Source organism: Electrona antarctica (genome assembly GCF_951216825.1).
Source record: "Electrona antarctica genome assembly, chromosome: 18".
Lineage (NCBI taxonomy): Eukaryota > Metazoa > Chordata > Actinopteri > Myctophiformes > Myctophidae > Electrona > Electrona antarctica.
In genome coordinates, this window is record NC_136799.1 from 41606174 (window position 1) to 41629351 (window position 23178).

At 43.8% G+C, this 23178-nt stretch overlaps 1 protein-coding gene across 1 annotated transcript in view; it reads left to right on the forward strand.

The window, feature by feature from the left end:
- The window catches only part of pdss2 (prenyl (decaprenyl) diphosphate synthase, subunit 2), a 46182-nt gene extending 25600 nt beyond the window's left edge, over positions 1–20582 (forward strand). The window contains exons 4-8 of the mRNA XM_079527753.1: positions 6762–6836; positions 11623–11802; positions 14160–14291; positions 14772–14807; positions 20209–20582. Of these exons, the coding sequence (XP_079383879.1) occupies positions 6762–6836; positions 11623–11802; positions 14160–14291; positions 14772–14807; positions 20209–20364 (579 nt within the window). The 3' untranslated portion in view covers positions 20365–20582. The remainder of the gene's footprint in view (positions 1–6761; positions 6837–11622; positions 11803–14159; positions 14292–14771; positions 14808–20208) is intronic.
- The last annotated feature ends 2596 nt before the right edge of the window (positions 20583–23178 follow it).

Here is a 23178-nt window from a genome sequence, read left to right on the forward strand (position 1 = left end):
TTGTATCTTTCCAATCGTTTACGTCGTCAGTTTGACTGGAAGGATGGCCAATGTTGTGTACAATTTATGTGTGGTCATTGTGACATATACACAAAAACTGTGTGTGTGATACATGGTATTACAGACATAGGTTGACAGATAAGAGGCAAGCGGTAGCACTTGAAGGCTCCGGAGTTTTTCTCATAAACCAGGCCTTTTTTTTTCCAAGGCAAGAGAGAGTGATGGAGATTATGTGTCCTGGCCTTGAGAGGAATCCTATGCCGCTACTTGTATAAACGGTAAAGTAATCTCGGCGCGCGGCTCCGGTTTCTCCCCTTCGCAGACCTGTCGGCAAAACACGATCCGGCTGGATTTGGGAATGGAGTAAGGGGGAGGCAGGGGGAGCGCTTATCTGATACTTTCCAAAAAAAGACCCCTCTTCTCTCCTATACCCAGCCCCACTTCGCAAGGCTTTGCAGAGACACCACATCTGGTAATACTGGAGGCACATTGTCCTTCCAGGTCTGTGGGCGAATCTCGGGTTTCCTCAATATTCCCCCCCCCCCACCCCGACGGATTCGGTTACGCAGAGGGCACGGCGAGTCTGGCAGAAGTGGCTCGCGTCACCAGACTTTGTTCGGGGATGAAACACGGATGTCTGTCTGGAGAGGGGGGTTGTGGGGGGGGGGGGGGGGGGGGGTGTATATGTGCATGTACAATTCAGCTGAGATGGTATGATGACAACGAGGGTGTCTGGGATGTACTGTATATAATGTGCACATCAGCTGAACTGTTCGGAAGGATGTATATACACTGTACATATCATGTCGCTGTCGTGTCGTGTTGTGCCCTTCAAAGCCGTTACCTTTCAGGAAAGAAGTCGTAAAAGGAGACACTGTTCCAATGGATTATTGTCACTTAATTATTATATTGTTTTAAAAAAACTTTAGCAGATCTACAAGCTCACAGTGCATTGTAGATGATGTGTAAGTGAGCTTGTAGATCGGCTCTGTTTTTCTACTTGGGCTTGACACACTTGACATTGGAGGTTCCTGCCGACGGCAACGATATCCAGATCAGCTGAGCTGTTCAGACCATGTATACATCGGGGACTGGCACTGCCCATAAGTCCGACATCCCGTTGGTCCGACCTACGTGGCCGGTTAAGACTGAGGCGAGGGTTAGCGACCTACTTGGCCGGTTAAGACTGAGGCGAGGGTTAGTGACCTATGTGGCCGGTTAAGACTGAGGTGAGGGTTAGCGACCTACATGGCCGGTTAAGACTGAGGCGAGGGTTAGCGACCTATGTGGCCGGTTAAGACTGAGGCGAGGGTTAGCGACCTACGTGGCCGGTTAAGACTGAGGCGAGGGTTAGCGACCTACGTGGCCGGTTAAGACTGAGGTGAGGGTTAGCGACCTACGTGGCCGGTTAAGACTGAGGCGAGAGTTAGCGACCTACGTGGCCGGTTAAAACTGAGGCGAGGGTTAGCGACCTACGTGGCCGGTTAAGACTGAGGCGAGGGTTAGCGACCTACGTGGCCGGTTAAGACTGAGGTGAGGGTTAGCGACCTACGTGGCCGGTTAAGACTGAGGCGAGGGTTAGCGACCTACGCGGCCGGTTAAGACTGAGGCGAGGGTTAGCGACCTACGTGGCCGGTTAAGACTGAGTTTAGGGACCTACGTGGCCGGTTAAGACTGAGGTTGGGGTTAGTGACCTACGTGGCCGGTTAAGACTGAGGTTAGGGTTAGCGACCTACGTGGCCGGTTAAGACTGAGGCGAGGGTTAGCGACCTACGTGGCCGGTTAAGACTTAAGTTTAGGGTTAGCAACCTACGTGGCCGGTTAAGACTTGAGTTTAGGATTAGCGACCTACGTGGCCGGTTAAGACTTAAGTTTAGGGTTAGCAACCTACGTGGCCGGTTAAGACTTGAGTTTAGGATTAGCGACCTACGTGGCCGGTTAAGACTTGAGTTTAGGGTTAGCGACCTATGTGGCCGGTTAAGACTTGAGTTTAGGATTAGCGACCTACGTGGCCGGTTAAGACTTGAGTTTAGGATTAGCGACCTACGTGGCCGGTTAAGACTTGAGTTTAGGGTTAGCGACCTACGTGGCCGGTTAAGACTTGAGTTTAGAGTTAGCGACCTACGTGGCCGGTTAAGACTTGAGTTTAGGGTTAGCGACCTACGTGGCCTGTTAAGACTTGAGTTTAGGGTTAGCGACCTACGTGGCCGGTTAAGACTTGAGTTTAGGATTAGCGACCTACGTGGCCGGTTAAGACTTGAGTTTAGGGTTAGCGACCTACGTGGCCGGTTAATACTTGAGTTTAGGGTTAGCGACCTACGTGGCCGGTTAAGACTTGAGTTTAGGGTTAGTGGAATGAACTTCCCACTGATGTTAGGACAGCAGAGTCACTGCCCATATTTCGCCGCAGGTTGAAAACCCACCTCTTCAGGAAACACTACCCTTCCTCTCTGCCTGACCTACTTGTTGTTAACTAGTTGTACGAACGCTTGTTTTCTATTGTTGTATTGTTTATTGGATCTTGTTTAGTCGATACACTTAATTGTTTTAGCTCATGCTCATTTGATTTAGCTATTTTGTCTCATCTGTTTAAGGAAATAGGTAGCTGATATATTGCACTTTTACCTTAGCGCTAGGTATACTCTTGGTTGCTTGTTTTTGCAGAAAATGCACTAAAGACTTCTGGTGATTAGTAGTTTTTGTTCCCTACCTATGTTGAATACACTTATTGTAAGTCGCTTTGGATAAAAGCGTCTGCTAAATGACTGTAATGTAATGTAATGTAATGTAAAGCGACCTACGTGGCCGGTTAAGACTTGAGTTTAGGATTAGCGACCTACGTGGCCGGTTAAGACTTGAGTTTAGGGTTAGCGACCTACGTGGCCTGTTAAGACTTGAGTTTAGGGTTAGCGACCTACGTGGCCGGTTAAGACTTGAGTTTAGGATTAGCGACCTACGTGGCCGGTTAAGACTTGAGTTTAGGGTTAGCGACCTACGTGGCCGGTTAATACTTGAGTTTAGGGTTAGCGACCTACGTGGCCGGTTAAGACTTGAGTTTAGGGTTAGTGGAATGAACTTCCCACTGATGTTAGGACAGCAGAGTCACTGCCCATATTTCGCCGCAGGTTGAAAACCCACCTCTTCAGGAAACACTACCCTTCCTCTCTGCCTGACCTACTTGTTGTTAACTAGTTGTACGAACGCTTGTTTTCTATTGTTGTATTGTTTATTGGATCTTGTTTAGTCGATACACTTAATTGTTTTAGCTCATGCTCATTTGATTTAGCTATTTTGTCTCATCTGTTTAAGGAAATAGGTAGCTGATATATTGCACTTTTACCTTAGCGCTAGGTATACTCTTGGTTGCTTGTTTTTGCAGAAAATGCACTAAAGACTTATGGTGATTAGTAGTTTTTGTTCCCTACCTATGTTGAATACACTTATTGTAAGTCGCTTTGGATAAAAGCGTCTGCTAAATGACTGTAATGTAATGTAATGTAAAGCGACCTACGTGGCCGGTTAAGACTTGAGTTTAGGATTAGCGACCTACGTGGCCGGTTAAGACTTGAGTTTAGGGTTAGCGACCTACGTGGCCTGTTAAGACTTGAGTTTAGGGTTAGCGACCTACGTGGCCGGTTAAGACTTGAGTTTAGGGTTAGCGACCTACGTGGCCTGTTAAGACTTGAGTTTAGGGTTAGCGACCTATGTGGCCGGTTAAGACCGAGGTTAGGGTTAGCGACCTACGTGGCCGGTTAAGACTGAGGTTAGGGTTAGCGACCTACGTGGCCGGTTAAGACTGAGGTTAGGGTTAGCGACCTACGTGGCCGGTTAAGACTGAGGTTCGGGTTAGCGACCTACGTGGCCGGTTAAGACCGAGGTTAGGGATAGGTTTAGTAATCGGTCGGCCTAACGGGAGGTCAGAACGATGACATGTTACCGTATACATCATGCGGTGGTGGAAAGAAACTAAGTACATTTATTACTACTTAACTACAAGTACTGTACTTAAGTACAATTTTGAATTTCAAATCCAATCATTTTACTTCTACTCCACTACATTTCAGATCCAAATAGTTTTACTCCACTACATTTATTTCAGAACTTTATTTATTAGTTACTTTGTACATATTGATTATTATTGCAAAACATACAGTAACCACTTCAACCCTTCATGTCGGCCATTTGAAAATAGTCAATCTACAAGCTCACAATGCGTCGCACTGTGACGCATTGTGAGCTTGTAGATCGGCTATTTTCAAAATATTTGTATACATTCGAACCTTGAAATGGGACATTCTGCATAATGAGTACTTTAAGTACATTTTGATGCAAATACCTTTGTACTCATACCTTTTACTCAAGTACATTTTCAACTTGTAACAGAGTATTTCTATATCGCAATATTGATTATTTTACTTAAGTAAAACACGCGAGTACTTTTCCCACCACAGCCGAGCTGTTGTTCAGACGATGTACAGCGACGATGTATCAGCTGAGATATACATTATGGTTTCCTCTGGTCTGCTCTGTCCACACTTAATATGGGGAGGAAAGGAAGAATGCAGGGGCTCCGCTAAACATGCCAACCACTGTATTTAGCAGATGGTAGTCATCAATGCCGCTTTCAGCAACCATTTCCAAGCAGCAGGCATGTCAACCGGGGCAGTTTGATAAGGAGCAGCACTGTGTTACTTGTCACGGTGGAAATCTGGACAAAAATGTAGTCATGCATGCCCCCTGTAAGAGGGAACGGGCAACTGCAGTCTTAGCAAGCACTTAAAAGGCAAAGCTGTTCAGGAATCCACAGCATTTCTACAACGAAGCTGGCACGGCCGCTGCGTTGTGATCGATACGGCTGTGCAGTGTTTCAATGGTCCATGTACAGAATAGAGTTGCTGTCGGGCAGAAACCGCTTATCTCCACAGTCAAAGTTTTTGTGTAAATTGACGCCGTCCTTGATCACACTACGGACAAAAGTAGCAGATCTGCAAGCTCGAAACGCGGTCGAAACCTTTGCTATTTTTTAATTTGAATCCTGAAAAATAACAGTTTGGCCATAGGAGGTTTCAACCCGACAGAGACGACATAGAATGAAAATGGTTGTGTGTGGAACTGTGGAGTGATTTTCTCCTGCCAAGCTTGTCCCATACTATACTAGCCCCCAGATATGACGCCTACTTTTGCAGTGTTGCGGCGTTATCCTTCTTTTAGCATGAGACCGACAGAAACGTGTCGAAATACACCGAAGATGCCGATCAGTCGCCGCATTAACCCGACATTACTCTAATCTTCAAGCATACTCGACAGGTAAAGAAATACACGTGGGCTAAACCGTAAGGGGCCCAGATGTAATCTCATCACTCCAGAGTGTCATCATTAACCCCCTCGGCTCTCTCCGTGGTTGGCCATCTGCCTTTTTAGCCCCTCGGACGTGGGCCGACACCCGATCCCACGTTACGGTGGAGTCTCAGCCGTACTTGGCTATAAATACTAGTGTGATTAACGCTGGGATCGTCCTTATGAAAACACCAGGGGGGGGGGGGGGGGGGTAGAGGGGGAAGGGGGGTCCCCAGAGGCCTGATAATGAGCTGGCGAACAGGAGTAATCAGAGCTGGTCCATGTTGCAGCCATTCACCTGGCCTTGACCCTCCCCCCCCCTTCGGCCCGCACGTGGTATCCAGAACCTGACTGGACCATGTCGGCATTCAATCGAAACAATGGCTTTAGGTCACAGGTTTTCAAAGTGTGTGTGTGTGTGTGTGTGTGTGTGTGCGCGCGTGTGTGTGTGTTTCTGTTTCTTTGTTTTTTTCCTCATAATGAACGCATTACTTCATCATAGGTGTCACACTGAAGTACTGAAAATAGCCGATCTACAAGCTCACAACGCATTACGTATTTTATTTTATTTTAAAACAATTTTTTTATTAAAATAAAGTAAACAGCAACGACGTCGTACAGTATAGGCTAGAAATTTGAATTCGTCACAAAGATACCAAAACATTATAATAAAAATACAAATAAAAAGAAAACGGTGAAAGTAGCAAATCTGCAACGTTGAATCGCCACTGGAATGTTAGCATGTACGTTCGCAATTTTTTAAAATGATCTTTTAAACCATTTCGCAAAAAAAAAAAAAAAAGAAGGTGGCCAGAAGCTACAGCTATTTATGGGAACGTAGCCTGGATGGAAATGTTTGAGAAGTTTAGATTAGGCCATTTAGGCCTGACATCAAAATAAATAAAAAGTCCTCTGAAAGAATATATATTCAAAGATTTGTGCCGCATTTTCACGATCTTTCAAAAATAGCAGACCTACAAGCTCGTAGCGCGCCACTCGGTGGCGCGCTACGAGCTTGTAGATCTGCTATTTTTCAATAGCTAAAGTATAACATAATGCTTAGTTAAAACACCAAAAGGGGTTCCCGCCCCAAAATGGGTTAGAACAGCATACCTGGCTGAGGAGGAACAACTTCAGTCTGGCGCACGCACACCCATAAACACGCTCGCATGCACGCTGCACTACTAACACACACACCCATAAACACGCTCGCATGCACGCTGCACTACTAACACAAACACCCATAAACACGCTCGCATGCACGCTGCACTACTAACAATTCTGAAAGGCTACACGCATCAACAATTTGATGTTCTTGTTCCATCTGTTGTTGTTGTTCTTCCATCTGCTGTGTACTTTGCTGACTGATGGTGGACAAGTGGACTTAAAAAAAAAAAAAAGTATCTCACTTTTCTCCCCGGTAGGTTCTTGAATTGATCTCAAGTGCCATCGGCGATCTGGTCCAGGGCGTCTACTATGAAAACCCTGCTCATCTCGAGGTAAGATCAAGTATTCTCATCACGCCGACTAGGCGTGCAACAGCTTATCGAGCTAATCGATTTAATCGATTGATTATTGATTCCTATTCGGGGCATGTCATTGTAGGCCAAAATGTTTTAAAAAAAAAATCACACTCGTGTGAACTGAGTGGTGCAAGGTCTTATATAGTCCGATCAGCTATGTCAGTGACGTCACACACTAACCATAGTAACCATGCTCACCTTTGCACAGACACGTAAGGTATACAGGTACACATACACAAACATACAGACAAAGCTGGTTGTTGGAGTGGTTTGCACCACTCAAAAAAGGGGAAATGACAGATCTACAAGCAAAGCATACATTGTGTGACAAAGTGTATATATATATATATATATATATATATATATATATATATACATATATATATATATATATGGATTAAGAGGTTAATCCAATCGCTGATATTTTTAGAAGCAGGTTTTCATTATTAAAACCTGGTTCTCAAATCTTCGATTACAAATTAAATAAAATGCAATCGATAGAATAATCGCTAAGGCCTAGTTCACACCTACACAACAAATGTTCGGTCCGTGTGTGATGCCCGATTGCTTTTTGATTGCTGCTCCAATTCATTTTCAATGGGAGTCACATGGTTTGACCAAACATTTTTGTTTGATGAGGGGGGAGCAATCAGCCATCAGCGATCAAACACAAATGTTTGATCAAACCATGTGACTCCCATTGGAAAAGCATTGTGGTGGCCCAAAAAAACAAAAAAACAACCAAACATTGCTTGATTGGTGTTTGGTACGTGTGAATGAGGCCTGAGGAAGATCGTCTGTTGGGTGGAAACCTCATGTGTCCAAAACGACTTTTCCAAAGCTTTTACTCCAGTCACTGAACTGTTGTATGAGATGAGAAGGTGAAACACAGACTGTTGTATGAGATGAGAAGGTGAAACACAGACTGTTGTATGAGATGAGAAGGTGAAACACAGACTGTTGTATGAGATGAGAAGGTGAAACACAGACTGTTGTATGAGATGAGAAGGTGAAACACAGACTGTTGTATGAGATGAGAAGGTGAAACACAGACTGTTGTATGAGATGAGAAGGTGAAACACAGACTGTTGTATGAGATGAGAAGGTGAAACACAGACTGTTGTATGAGATGAGAAGGTGAAACACAGACTGTTGTATGAGATGAGATGAGAAGGTGAAACACAGACTGTTGTATGAGATGAGAAGGTGAAACACAGACTGTTGTATGAGATGAGAAGGTGAAACACAGACTGTTGTATGAGATGAGAAGGTGAAACACAGACTGTTGTATGAGATGAGAAGGTGAAACACAGACTGTTGTATGAGATGAGAAGGTGAAACACAGACTGTTGTATGAGATGAGAAGGTGAAACACAGACTGTTGTATGAGATGAGAAGGTGAAACACAGACTGTTGTATGAGATGAGAAGGTGAAACACAGACTGTTGTATGAGATGAGAAGGTGAAACACAGACTGTTGTATGAGATGAGAAGGTGAAACACAGACTGTTGTATGAGATGAGAAGGTGAAACACAGAACAGTGGAGATTCCTTGATTATTCAATTAACAGAAAAAAAAGTAATCCATGGAATAATGCCTAATAAAGAAGATAATGTATAGTTCCAGCCATAGTCGGAAGGTTCCAGAAGTCGACTCCGTTCACAAATTATAGCACGCCTGCATGAAATCGGTTTAACCCATTTGGGGCGGGAACCCCTTTTGGTGTTAGCATTATGTTATGCTTTAGCTATTGAAAAATAGCAGATCTACAAGCTACGAGCTTGTAGGTCTGCTATTTTTGAAAAATCGAAGAACCACTGACATAGAAACATAGCTTTTTCAGAAAACTGTCAGGATGTAGAAGACATTTTTAGAATCTGATCTCAGGTCAAAATGGGTTAACAAAAAAAAGTAATCCATGGAATAATGTATAGTTCCAGCCATAGTCGGAAGGTTCCAGAAGTCGACTCCGTTCACAAATTATAGCACGCCTGCATGAAATCGGTTTAAGGGGATGAATCATCACCACACAATGGATTTATTACACAAGACAACAGCGTCTTGGCAGACCAGGACAAAAGATGTGGTATAGACATCTAAGAGAGACTAGACATGTTTACTATGAGAGGCTAATTAAGACCATCTCACCACATAATGAATCAGAGAGACAAGGGATCATTTCAGTTTCCATAGTTAACCACTTGAACCCTAGTGCCCGACACATTTTCGGCAAAGACATTTGGTGTTTAGGTTAAAAAAAAAAGAGAAAAGGAGCAGAGAATAGTAAAGGGCCCTGCGGGACCCTATAAGGTTTAAAGGCGGTTAAGGATTCTGCAGAGTTGTAACAAGGTAGCTCTGCTCACAGTTTCTCCTAGAAGAAGCCACATTTTCAGACTAGAGCCCACTGTCGTGTTCTGGCTCAAACAAAAGGCAAATCTTTGGCTTTCTCCGGAAAAAGGCCCAGAGTTTAAATGCATACTATATATATATATATATATATATATATATATATATATATATATATATATTTAACCCATTTAGACCTGAAGACGATTCTACAAATGTCTTCTAAAACATGACTGTTTTCAGAAATACCCATGTTTCTATATTGGTGGTTCCCAAACATTTTCATGTCAAGGACCCCCACAAATATATGTAATTGGCCACCGACCCCCTCTAAAAATATGTTGTTCCAGGAACCCCCCAGAAGCAAAGATTTGAGTTAAAAACATTTGCTCTGAAAGAATATATATATATATATTCAAAGATAGCAGATCTACAAGCTTGTAGTGCGGCACTCAGTGCCGCACTACGAGCTTGTAGATCTGCTATTTTTCAATAGCTTAAATATAACAATGCTTAAAACACCAAAAGGGGTTCCCGCCCAGAATGGGTTAAACAATAACGATTGTGCTAAACTTTAACCCTTCTTGGATATGTCCAGAGATCAGCGTCTTGTTTCAGTTTGACCATTTTTTGTTTGCTTATTAACCAACCCACCTAACTAGATGACCAAAACTAATAGTGTAACTTTATGAGTAGGCCTACTAGCCCGTTTAACTTTATGAGTTATACTACCCCGCTCACACAGAAGACACACACATATTAAATTCTGGGAACTTCCAGTACAACCACAGTCTTGGCCACTGAGCACTGTTTGGGGGGGTGCAGTGCCTTGCTCAAGGGCACTTTAGCGGTGTTGGAGGACGGGGTAAGTGGTGGCCAGTCACTTTTTCCCCTGCTGTTCCGGGGAATCGCTCCAGGGAGCTTCTCGGTAACAAACTCGCTCCTCTAACCTCGCTCAGCCACCGCCGAGCGCCAATACCCCGGTTGACCCACCCGCAATGAAAGCAGTGGTGGAAAGAGTACTCGCATTTCTTAACCCATTTTGGACTGAGGTCGATTAAAAAAAAAAGGCTTCTAAATCCTAACATTTTTCTGAAAAACCTATGTTTCTATGTCAGTGGTGCTCAGCCTTTTTCATGTCAAGGACCCCCAGAATTCTCTCTATTGGTCCACGGACCCCCATCTGAAAATATGTAGTTCCAGGGACCCCCCCAGAAGCAAATATTTTAGTTAAAAATGTTCGCTCTGAAATATATATTCAATGATTTGTGCCACATTTTAACGATTTTTCAAAAATAGCAGACCTACAAGCTCGTAGCGCGCGCTATGAGCTTGTAGATCTGCTATTTTTCAATAGCTAAATTATAACATAATGTTTAAAACACCAAAAGGGGTTCCCGCCCAAAATGGGTTAATTAAGTAAAAATATCAATTCTGCACTCTCATATTCAAAATTGACTCGAGTAAAAGTGCAAAAGTATTGGTATGAAAATGTGAATAGAGAATACTCATTATGCAGAATGTCCCATTTCACACGTTTTCAAATGTATAAAAATAATCTTTGAAAATAGCAGATCTACAACCTCACACAAGATCTGATGCGTCGCATCAAATGTGAATAATCAAAATCTAAAAAAGGTAACTTGTAAATAAAGTTTACCAATAATTGTAGTGAAGTAAAAAAAAAAGTGCAAGATGTGTCTCTGAGATGTAGTGGAGTAGAATTAAATGTACTGAAATCAGAAATAATCTAGTAAAAACAAAAAGTACTTAGTTACTTGCACCACTGAATGAAATACAGTGTGATTTGTGCTGTAGCACAGCCAGTTAGTTACATGCTGAAATATGGACCAGCATGTGAAAGAGGACTTACTTCAGGATGTTTCGCTTGAACTTGAGCTTGTGTGCAACTAGATTATCGACCCACCTGTGTCTTAACCCCGCTGCGATTGGCCAGTAGTCGCACACCCACCAAGCTTTGTTGAAAACGCCAGTGACGTATCATGGCCAGAAAGCACAGACGTGAGCGGCACGTCACGGTCTATGACTTGGCCACCAGAACGGCGCATGAAGCTATTTGCATTGTGGGCGTGGAATTCTCTCAAATGTAATGAGTCATAAGCTTGCTGTCGGGCGGACGCGTTTTCAGCTTGTAGATCTGCTACTTTTGCTATTTTGGAATTTCACTCCTGAAAAGTAACAGTTTTGGACATATTATGAAGTTTTCACCGTCTATTTCAGGGGTTTTCAAAGTGGGCACTGTGGGAGTCCCAGAGGGGTCCTCGAGGTCTTGAGTCCACGGGGAATCCCCCAGCGGAATGATCGAATAAAAACCACTTTAAACACTTTAACCTCAAAATTGTACTTAATTAAGTACAGTAAACATACTTGGTTGCTTTCCTTTTGCTCCTGCAGGAGAACATCAGTCTGAGCGGCGGTATCGTCAGCACGGCGACATGGGAGGAGCAGACATTCCTCTCCCATGGGGCGCTGCTGGCCAAGAGCTGCCAGGCAGCCATGGAGCTGGCCAAACACGACAAGGAGTCCCAGAGACTGGCCTTCACGTATGGCAAACACCTCTCCCTCGGCCACAAGGCAAGTCCTACACGTATGGCAAAACACCTCTCCCTCGGCCACAAGGCAAGTCCTACACGTATGGCAAACACCTCTCCCTCGGCCACAAGGCAAGTCCTACACGTATGGCAAACACCTCTCCCTCGGCCACAAGGCAAGTCCTACACGTATGGCAAACACCTCTCCCTCGGCCACAAGGCAAGTCCTACACGTATGGCAAACACCTCTCCCTCGGCCACATGGCAAGTCCTACACGTATGGCAAACACCTCTCCCTCGGCCACAAGGCAAGTCCTACACGTATGGCAAACACCTCTCCCTCGGCCACAAGGCAAGTCCTCCAACCACCTTTTGTGTGAAAGTGTTGTTCTGGCTTCAGCTACAAACGATGCAAAAGGTACAAAGAATAGTGTTGATTTCGTCGACGATGACGAAAAATGTTCGTCGACTACCTTTTTTCACTGGGGAAAACGGAATAAAAAAGGCAAATAAAAACTAAGCTATGATGACTAAAACTATGACTAAATATATTGACAATTTTGTCAACACATAAAAACTAGACTAAAAACTAGGCTAAAAGGTGAATGAAGGTGAATGAGGGACTAGTGGACAAGAGAACTAATATAGCCGATCTACAAGCTCGCAACGTGTTGTTAGCTTTTGTCGGCTTTTTGTCGGCTATTGTCGGAGTGCAACCAAGTGTAAAATCAGGCATTACGACGCCATCAAGGCCTGTCAAAACACATTTGTAGATTAGTCCACTAAAAATCGTATGACATTTGGCCGACTAAAGCTAGACTAAAGCGTTTCAGATGACTGAAATGTGACTAAAACTAAATGAAATTTTATTCAAAAGACCAAAACTGAAATAAAATATGCTGTCTAAATGAACACCAACAAAGTGTCGCTGTTGAAGTGTTGATCAGTGCTCTCGTTGACGTTAAAGCATGCGTGCAAAAATATGAAAAGAAAATATAGTTTGTCCCCCCCATTACATTGCTGGAATTGTGTAATAGTGAACATGGTTCAACAACACTTGGTCATTTTGTAGCTGCAGTTGAAGCCAGCTCAAGCCAGCTTTGTAGATTTTGTAGCAGTAGCACCAAACGTCGCATTGTATCTTAATGTCGCTCGCTTCCATTGAAAACTAATGGTAGCTTTATACTGTAGCTGCCAATGTGAAATGCAGCTATAATGTATAAAAACAACAAGCCAATGATGACGAAAGAACAACAATAACCTTCATTAACAATCAACCAGCATGAGCCGTTGAGTCGATCTAACAAGTATCGCCATGAATTATGAAAATACTTTATATAACAACAACGGAAACGTAGTCGGTTGATTCTATTTGTGCAAGTAGTATTCCTTTCTGTGTTGTCTCCTGCTGTGGCTCTTCATGGCTCCAGATTTGCGTGGCTACAGGGCATCTCAGCAGGGGATCAATAGATACATTCTTTCTGTAACAATCCTCCTAATCAGGCTAAATCTGTTATGCCACTTGTGGGTTTCACCAAGTTAAACTCTGGCTTCTCGTGATTCGAATGAATATATGTTTGATTCACTCGGAGTCGAGCCAGGCCTGATAGGGAGAGCCTCCTGCTGAGCTTTGGCGCTAGACCCGAACTTGATCATGCTTTGGCCCCCTTTTCGACTATGAAGGGTGACCCAGAACCCATAACCTGAAACTTTCCAGAACCCGTCAAATTCTACAATAGTTTTCTATTATAACCAGAACTGCCTGAAGGTGATGTTATGACATTAAAGCAAACTCCTAATGTTTTTGCTATTTTTGTATGGGTTTGCAGAACTCTAGGTTAATACTACCTTCTACCTATACCTACCAAATAGACACTATGACAGCAAGTGTGCATATCGGAATGGAATTGGGCCTTTTCCTTCCATAGGTGTTACCAATGATACTAATGAAGGCTCTGTTCCATTTAGTGTAGCACAGTGGTTCTCAAACATTTTAATTTCAAGGACCCCCATATAACTCTGAGAGTGTACAAATGGAACCAAATGGATCCTTACGTGTTTCCAGTGAGCCAACATGCACAATAGCAGCACCCTGACCAGCACTTTGACCAGAATGGAACTGAGCCTTCATTAGTATCATTGACAACACCTGTGAAGGAAGTGGCCCAATTTCTTTCCAACATGACTGCTGTGCATAGAGCCTATTCGGCTCTGAGAAACCTGAGCCATACGGCAGCGTAATGGAAACAAATCCAAGAACATGGCACGATTTACTTAGTTCTTATAGTGGAATAGAGCCGAAACTAAGTTACTTAGTGAAACATCTGGAAAAAAAAGAAAAAGAAAAAGGAGCTGGTTGACTGAAAGATGACAGGCATGTCCTTGTGCTCCCTTCTGTAGTTGAACTCTGACCTGCAGCCGTTTGTGAAGAACAGCACGGTAGAGCCGGTCTCGTTCAGCCTAAATGCCGCCCCCGTGGTCTTCCACCGTCAGAGTGTGGGCCAAGAGATGTGGCATCGCCAGTTACAACAGGTAACGACGCTTCTGTGTGTGAAACACTGGCTATAATAATAAACTGCTGTGTAAATTAAGTTTGTTATTTTGACGATAACAGAAGGCCTCTGTATTTAATGGACTAGGCACACTTGCATAGCGTTTCACAGGAAAAGTTTTTTTTAGGCCAATCAAAGCTTGCATTTTATAATTGCGTCAATCACTGCAATCAATATAATTTATTTCAACGTTATGTAAGGCACAAACCAAATGTCTAAAGTTAAGACTTAGATAAGACCATTATCTGTCAACTGATTTTATATTTGCCAATTCCAATGGCAGGCTAAATAATGCTTTTTATGGAAAGGTTTACTTAACGTCTTAACTTACTAAATTTAGATAATTCCATGCCTAAATGGTGTTTTCTATTAATGTTTACTAAATCATAAATATTTCTTTTGTGAGATGGGGAATAGTCATGTTGTGTCATAATTGTGTGTTATCTCTTTACTGTAATAGGTGAAAGGATACAGAAACCAGCTGGATTATTCAAAGGTGAGCAGACAAAATTATACACTGGATGTGAAAAGCGACATGTTGATTAATGTGCAGTGTCCCTGGTAGATAAAACAAAAAAACAATGGTGTACTCAGATTTTTCGCTAAAAAAAAGGAAAAGTAGAAATACTACAACATAAATACTCTTGCAAGTAAAAGTATTGGTTAAGAAGATGTACAATAAGTAAAAAGTATGCACACTTAAAAAACAATTATAGCCATGTTTTCAAATTTTAACTTCGGTTAACTGAAATGTTTAGTTCATTTTTTTCTATTCTAATTTTAGTTATTTTGTTAGTTTCATACTACGGTATTATACCCTTGGTAGACTAGTAAGTGCTGCTGCAGACTAGTATACTTTTCACGGTTACGTGCTAGGCCCATTTCACACACGAAACCCTGCTCTGGCCACATTTATTCAGCAACACTGCAGGGTTGGCAAGAGGGGCCACCAGAGAAGGAGGCCGTCCTCTTCTCTGTAACCAATATCAAAGTTGAGAAATGAGCTTTTTACAAAGTCAACGCGTGAGAGGGAAGAAGGGGACCGATAGGGGTGCAGGAGGAAGAGAGACCGAGGCAACAGGGGAAGGGGTCTGACGCGATGGGGGTGGGGATTGCGGGGGGGGGGGGGGGGGGGTTATGTAGTCGGGTCTGAAACCAGAGCAGGGCGGATTGGTTTCCGAGGCCTATTTGTGGAGGAGACACTGAGGCTCAGAGACAGTGGCATTGTGAGTGAATCTCCTTCAGCACGGGGAGAGAGGGACATGGGCAGAAGTTTTTCAGAGAGTACGTGAGATGTCAAATGAGGGACACGGGACGGAAAGGTGAGAGCAGGAGAGACGCAAGGGACGAGGATCAGGGGAGGAAAAACGTTGAACGGTATTATCAGTCAAGTGCTCGGAGTGGGATTACTGCAAAAATATTAACAGTTAGGTGGTTTCTTCCCGACAGCAGCGATATAGTATATTACTGTATGTGTGCCGTGTATGCATCATGTAAGCATCTATAACTACTGTAGCAAGGTGTGTGTATGCGTGTGTGGTGTGTGTGTGCGTGTGTGTGTGTGACATTTGCAGTAATCCCACTCTGAGCACAAAGCGTCCACCTCCCAATATTTTTCAGAAAATGAAAAATTTACATTTTTCAGGAAATGTAGAAAAACATATTTTGAAAACAAAGCCTCATCAAAGTTGGCGCTGTGACTTTATATATTGTCAATGACTTGCATGAGAGGTGGTGGAGTTAGCTGTTTTAGCATACAATTTTGTCCAATAGTGTTCAAGAGGTTTTGTCCAAAAGCACTTTTTTCTACTTTTCATTGGTTCAATATTTTTTAAACCAACACACAGGGTGTTCAATAGCGCTGGTTTATGCCACAAAGAAAATCTAAAACCTCAACCTCCCGACAGCAACGATATGTATATCATATTTAGACGTAAGACACATGCACACAGCACACCCCATTCGACTGGTATCATGTATTGAATCGGTGAAATCATCCGTTATCAGCACGTTTGAATGGTGCCAAAATGTCCATACTGGCATCCTCACTGTTCAGTATGTCATTATCTGCGATTGTAGCATTGTCATTATCACTGATGTGACTGGTGTCTGGTGGCCATGAGCTACGTGAGGCACCGCCGAGCGAGGCGCTGTGCCGAGCGTTGCGAAGGCCACCAGACCCGACTCAGCGCCGTCCGAGTTACGTCCTGATAGGCATAGAATAGTATATATTAGTAGCTCCTAGTTCCATGCACCGACAATAGTTGGAAATGACACGTCCACCAGGGGGAAACCTTGACCAGGCTATGTGGTGAGGATGCCAGTATGGACATTTTGGCACCATTCAAACGTGCTGATAACAGATGATTTCGCCGTTCCAATGCAGAGATAACGGTCGAATCCGCTGCACAGCACCTCCATGCATGAACCTACACTATATAATTGTACTTTTACTTGCATTCTTGTACATCGTCTCTGTTGGGCAGAAAGCTTCAAACTGTTTAACTTTTCAGGATTCAACTTCAAAAGTAGCAGATCTACTCGCTCAAGACCTGTCGCTTCGCGCCTCATTTCAAGCTTGCTACTTTCGATGCTTTTATGCGATGCTGTAGTATGATCACGTGCTGTACTGGTCACGTACTGTACTGGTCACGTACTGTACTAGTCATCAATTAAAAAACACTAAAAGTTAAAATATGGAGATAAGATGTTTCTGCCCAGCAGCATCGATATGAGATGTTTGAAATTCGAATCTTATAGCCTGCAGTAGGTCACAATTACCCAGAAATGTTCCCCACATACTAGAGTAGATGTAGTCTCGCACAGCACAGGCGATCAGACCTCTACCCATGACAGACGCATCTGCCGGCGGAGATCTCTAATGGTCTGCCTACGCGAGACTAGGAGATGTGAAGCTGCGTGGAAAGAAGGCATTGAGAGGGGCTGTAGGAGAAGAAGAAAAAAAGAAAACGGGGCTATCAAAGTAATGAGGGGATGCAGCATCAAACGGAGGGACATTGAGGGTCATAAGGGGAAACATTAAGAGAAGCGGGATGCCGCATGGAAAGAAAGAAAGAACGTTAAGTAGATGAAGGTGTTGTGTTGTGAAATGAAGCATGCAAGGCCTTCTCCCTGAGCTGAAAAGGAAACGAGGCCGGTACGTACGGTGCCATTCGACTGCCCACAGTAAAAAAGACTGTACACTATTTGGAGTTAAATTAACACTATAATATACTATACTATTTTATTGTGTCAGTTTTCTTTTTTCCTTTTTTGCATTTCTTTTTAAGGGAAGGCCTATAGAGCAGGGTTCCCCAATAGGCGGCCCGCGGGCCATTTGCGGCCCGCGGAGCGCCCCCTGGCGGCCCGCGGAAGAATTAAAAAAAAATGTTTTTTTTTTTAGGGGGGTCCCAGATATAAATGGCATTAAATGGGGGTCAGTAGCCTATGCATGTCAAACTGGGCATCCTTTTCAAATGGGGTCCTGCCCTGAAAATGAATTTTCAGGGCAAGACCTCGACCTCACGCGTGCGGACTCGGCCCCCAGCCTGGTACCCTAGTCAAAATATGGCCCTCGAGGAAAATTAATTGGGGAACCCTGCTATAGAGCGTCGCAGTCCCGCCTCCTACCCTGGACCAGGAAATGAAACCCAATGCATTTTCCTCATAGACATTTCTTAAAGTATTTATTTAAAGACGGTTACGCCGCGGACAAAGCCAACTCGAGTCGTGACAACTCATGACAACACAAACCATATTTTGGACCAAACAAATAATTAGAAAGAAGAAAAAAACGGCAGCTTACGCCTTTTATTGGTTTTTGAAGGGACAGACAGTAGGCTGACAGGAAACGGGAGAGAGATGGGGGAAGACATGCAGTAAAGGCCGTGTCGGGCTCGGGAGTCGAACCCGCGGCACACTGCGACTGGATTACCAGTCGGGTGCCCAGACGGTTACGCCACCGCCTGGGCTTTTGTTGTTTTTCTTCTTTGTAATTATTTGTTTGGTCCAAAATATTGTTTGTGTTGTCATGAGTTGTCACGACTCGAGTTGGCTTTGTCCGCGGCGTAACCGTCTTTAAATAAATACTTTAAGAAATGTCTATGGGAAAAATGCATTGGGTTTAATTTCCTGGTCCAGGGTAGGAGGCGGGCCTGCGACGCTCTATAGGGCTGTCCAACGACCAGCTCCAGAATTTAATTAAAGTGCCCTCAGCAAAATGATGTCCCAAGTTCCCAACAGAGGATAGACAGTACACCTCCATTTCCTTGTAGCTTGCATACTTATAGTACTGCCTTCTAGGAAATAAAGAATCAACCCTCCCTTTTCTACCCATATTGTGTGTGCGTGCGTGCAAATGTCAAGCCACAGATATACTGTACACTTGCTGGTATTGTCTTTCTAAGTTTTAAATGTAAAGTGCCACAGGCAGTCAGGCACCCACTTACTTGGGTCTATTCTCTTCTTGGATACTGTTCTATATGCCGAATAAGATTCTTCCCCAGAACAACAACAATGTACATTGACTACATGAACCATAGCATCCTTATTCCGAGGAGGTAAAGGTTATACAATTGCCGGCCAAAATGGCAGATCTACAAGCACACAACGTGTCACTTTGTGTTTGTAGGTAGGCAATTTTCCCTGACAATTTTCCCTGACAACCACTGAAATAGCTCCGTTCTAAGTGGTTACAAATGTGTTTCTACAGACTATGCTTTCAAAAGCTCGTAAAAAAATACTGGATTTGGCATCCCCCTGTCCCTTCCCTCAGTCTCATCATACCTGCCCATCTGTTTCGCTAATTTGAGATGGCAATCATTATAAAGAAGTAAAAACTATTTCATGACAACAATGTTGGAGTATCTAAGACAACCACTCAAGAAGAGAAAGAAAGTTTGTATACTACTAAAACAAGCGTGTACTCCTTGTAGTGCGGCTGTTTTCGGCAAGTAGTTGGAGTAGAGGGAAAAAAAGGAGGGAGCCAAGTATAGATCCTTGGGGGACCCTGGTCGACAAACGGGTATGCGCGTGACATCATCATCATACCCGGAAGTTATGCGGGAATGCCTACAAAAAACTACTTTCTGGCCTTGACAGCCCATACATCCAAACCAAAAAGTCCTATCTGATTGCATTAAATCAGTGCCGTGTCGCTTTTTTGCAGTCTCCAATACGTTAAAGAGGTCTTGTTCAGTGGTGGAATGTAACCAAGTACATTTACTTAAGTACTGTACTAGTACAATTGTGAGGTATGTGAGTATTTCCAATACTTTTACCTCTACTCCACTACATTTCAGAGGCAAATATTGTACTTTTACTCCACTACATTTTAAAACTCGTTACTATACATATACTTTGTCGATTTTGATTACAAAACATACACACTAACCACTTCAGCCCTAATATAAGTAAAACATGCGAGTACTTTTTCCACATTGGTAATGTTCCAAAGTCTACAACATTATTTTAATGTTTTTTTTGTGGCTTTCGCCTTTATTTTATATTTGTTATGGAGGGATAGACTGACAGGAAATGGGGAGAGAGATAGGGGGGTGACATGCAGTAAAGGCCATCGGGATCGGGAGTCGAACCCGCGGCACACTGCCAGACAGCCAAGGTGCCTGGACCGCTGAGCCACGGCCCAGGCCACCTACAACCTTATTGTATAGACAAATGTACAAATTTAAATCAGTTGACGATTTAAAAACATAAAAAATAAAGACAAATCACGTCACTATAGGTCATTAAAATGAACACTCTGGATTTTACTGTGTACGGCAATTAGGTCGAATGAAGACTTAAAAACTTGTTCGTAATCTTCTAATTTAAAATAATTGACTCTAATTGTATGTCTGGATAATTCATGTCGGTGCCTTTTGCGTTCCTCTTAACAGCTGTGGGCGGTCATCAAGTCGGAGAAAGGTGTGCGCTCGGCGCTGGACTTGTGCTGTCACCATGGCAACAAGGCTCTGGAGGCCATCCAGGCTTTCCCTTCGTCGGAGGCACGCTCCGCCCTGGAGAACATCGCCTGCGCCGTCACCAAATTCTGACCCGCCCCGAACTCGCTGGCGCTCCCCTTGTTCCAACTGTACCGTCTCACCACGGGGGACGAGAAGCGTTAAATGGACAGTGACACTCGTTTTGTTTTGGGTTCTGTGCACACAGAATAACTCTCCCTACTTCCTTCACAGGTGTTACCGATTATACTAATTAAGGCTCCGTTCCATTTAGTGTGCAGTGGTTCTCAAACTTTTTTAATTTCAAGGACCCCCAGAACTCTGAGAGTGTACAAATGGAACCAAATGGACCCATTGTGGGTCCATTTGGTTCCATTTGTACACTCCATTGTACACTCCATTTGTACACTCGGGAAGGGGCCCAAGTTCTTTTCAAAATGTCTGCTGTGCATAGAGACCAATGCTGCTTGACCCCCTGCTCTTTTTCACCAGGGTTGGGATCCGGAAAGTGGAATCGGTTCCATCACATCTGGAACGGTTTCCGTAACGTTCTTTATTTTTTTTAATCACACAGATAGAGCTGGCGTAATGGACTTCACGTGTGCTTTATTACAATTACAAAAACGGTGGTTCTCAAACTTTTTTTTTTAAATTTCAAGGACCACCACTTGAGAGTTACAGACCTGTAAGGGTCCATTCGGAAACCCCTATAAGGAATCATTAAGCAATCAGAAAAGGATCCCAACCCTAGGGAGTGGGGGGAGGGGGGTGTAGACCACTGGTTTTGGTCAGTGGCCTAATGGGGGGGGGTCCTTCCTTGACTCGTTGTAATTAGAAAGGATGGTCGTCAATGGCGTAGACGACCACGTGTGTCCTCCGATCAGCGGGACGTCGCCAGCTGCTTCATTTCGCCCTGATTGTTTTGCCGGGAGGGCGTAAAACACGCATGGAGGAACTTTACCAATTCCACTCCCCACTGAACAGGCGCCCGGGCCAGACCCACCTGTAGGAGTCAAATGGCGTAGCGACGGATATCGCCCCGCCGCGAACACAGCCAATTGGAGCGAGAAGGATTGGAATCCCAGTCTCCATGGGTGGTGGGCCGGCGGGTAGGAATGTTTCCCCTATGAGTCACCCGGACGGGAAATAAACACTCAACACTCAAACAGACTCTTTAAGACTTCTTTGAGCCCAGGTGGCAACTCCATGTCTGAGAAAAAGACTGATCTCTTTGGCTCTGTCACTTTGCAAAACAGCCAGCAATGATTGTCATTAAAGAAGAAAAAAAAACTTCGACCCATCCATCATCGTGTCATATTATGTTGTCTGTGTCGCCTGATGATCGTGTTTGTCCCAGCACTGGTGTGTGTGTGATCAAATCAACCCCGGGGGGTGGGGAAAGGTCATGCTGCACCCCCAAACCCCCCCCCCCCCCCCCTTCCCCCCCAACCACCCTGGCCCAGCCTGCAAGCGTATTGCAGCTCCGCCAGCAGTAATTATTAATGAAGAGACTTGAACAAATGGACAGGAAATGCAGTGGTATTGATTGGGCCGGCTGCCCTGCACTAAGCTGCGTTGGCTGGCGCCAGGCTGGTGGCCTGTGGTTTCCCAGGCTGCTGTCTGTGTGCCGCGGAGCGGAGGAGGGGGGACAGCCAAGGTGTGAAAGCACACTGGAGGGGGCAGCAGCAGCAGCACCACTGGCAGCTGTCTGTCACATCCATAGCCCCCCCCCGCACACACACACACACACACACACACACACAAGCTGAAGGACAGACTGCTGCTGGGGAATTGGAGGGGTGAGATGGAATAAGAGGAGGGGGTGGGGGGGGGGGTGTAGAGCAGTGTTTCAAATGGGTCGCGAGTAAATATACCATTTTCCTTGACGTTTCCTATATTTAGAAATGCATACCAAAACATTTTCACGCGTTCCTAAAAAAAGAAATATATATATATAATTTTATAATATAATTTTATATATATAAAAATGAACAATTTAATGATAATTAAATCCAAAAAATACCAATTTGGAGCTTTTAGATGAGCTATTTTCCACTATTATTGATACGCCGTATAAGTTATTCATTTGTAATGTAATATTATTGTTTATTTTACGTTTGGGTCCCGTGGAGACACCTAATGTGTCTTTTTGGGTCCGTCTCGTGCCGAAAAGTTTTGGGAACCCGAAAAGCGGCAGTGGGGGACAAGGAGAAGGAAAGGGCAGGAGAGAAGAGCAGGTGTCGGGACATGTGGAGGACGGTGGTCACACGAGAGAAGCACAGCGAAGAGTACAGGCTGAACGTTGACTGTAGGAGGACAGGCATTGGTGGGACAGGACGTCGTGTAGAAGAGACGAATTGATATCCTCTTAGATTTTGGATATACGAATATTATGGCATAAGACGAGTGTTGTCTTGTCATCGTTCGCGACGCATTGTGAACTCGTAGTTCTGCTATTTTAGAAAGAGTTGAAAAGACAATTGATATTATTGTCACAACAGCGATGGGGGTATTTGTTCAAAAATATGATTGTCAGGTGGTACAGTAGTAAACCCACCAGGGGAGCAACGGTGAGTTATGTGTGTTATACATATATTAGCGCTTTCACTTCTAGTGATTTTTACTAGTTGACTAGTTTACTAGTCGACTAGTTTAACTAGGCCTACCTATTATGTAAAAAAAAAAGTTTTATTTTTTATATAATATTTGTACATTTAAAAACTGTACATTGGTGACTAATTAGCTGATCTTGAGGCCTACAAAAATGGGAGGAAAAAATATATATTTTATCAACTAGTCAACTACCAATGAGGTCAACTAGTGGATTTACTAGTCGACTAGTTGCTTAAAGCCCTAAAAAAAGAGAATTTATATATAATATAATATATATGCTCACTTTATTTATTT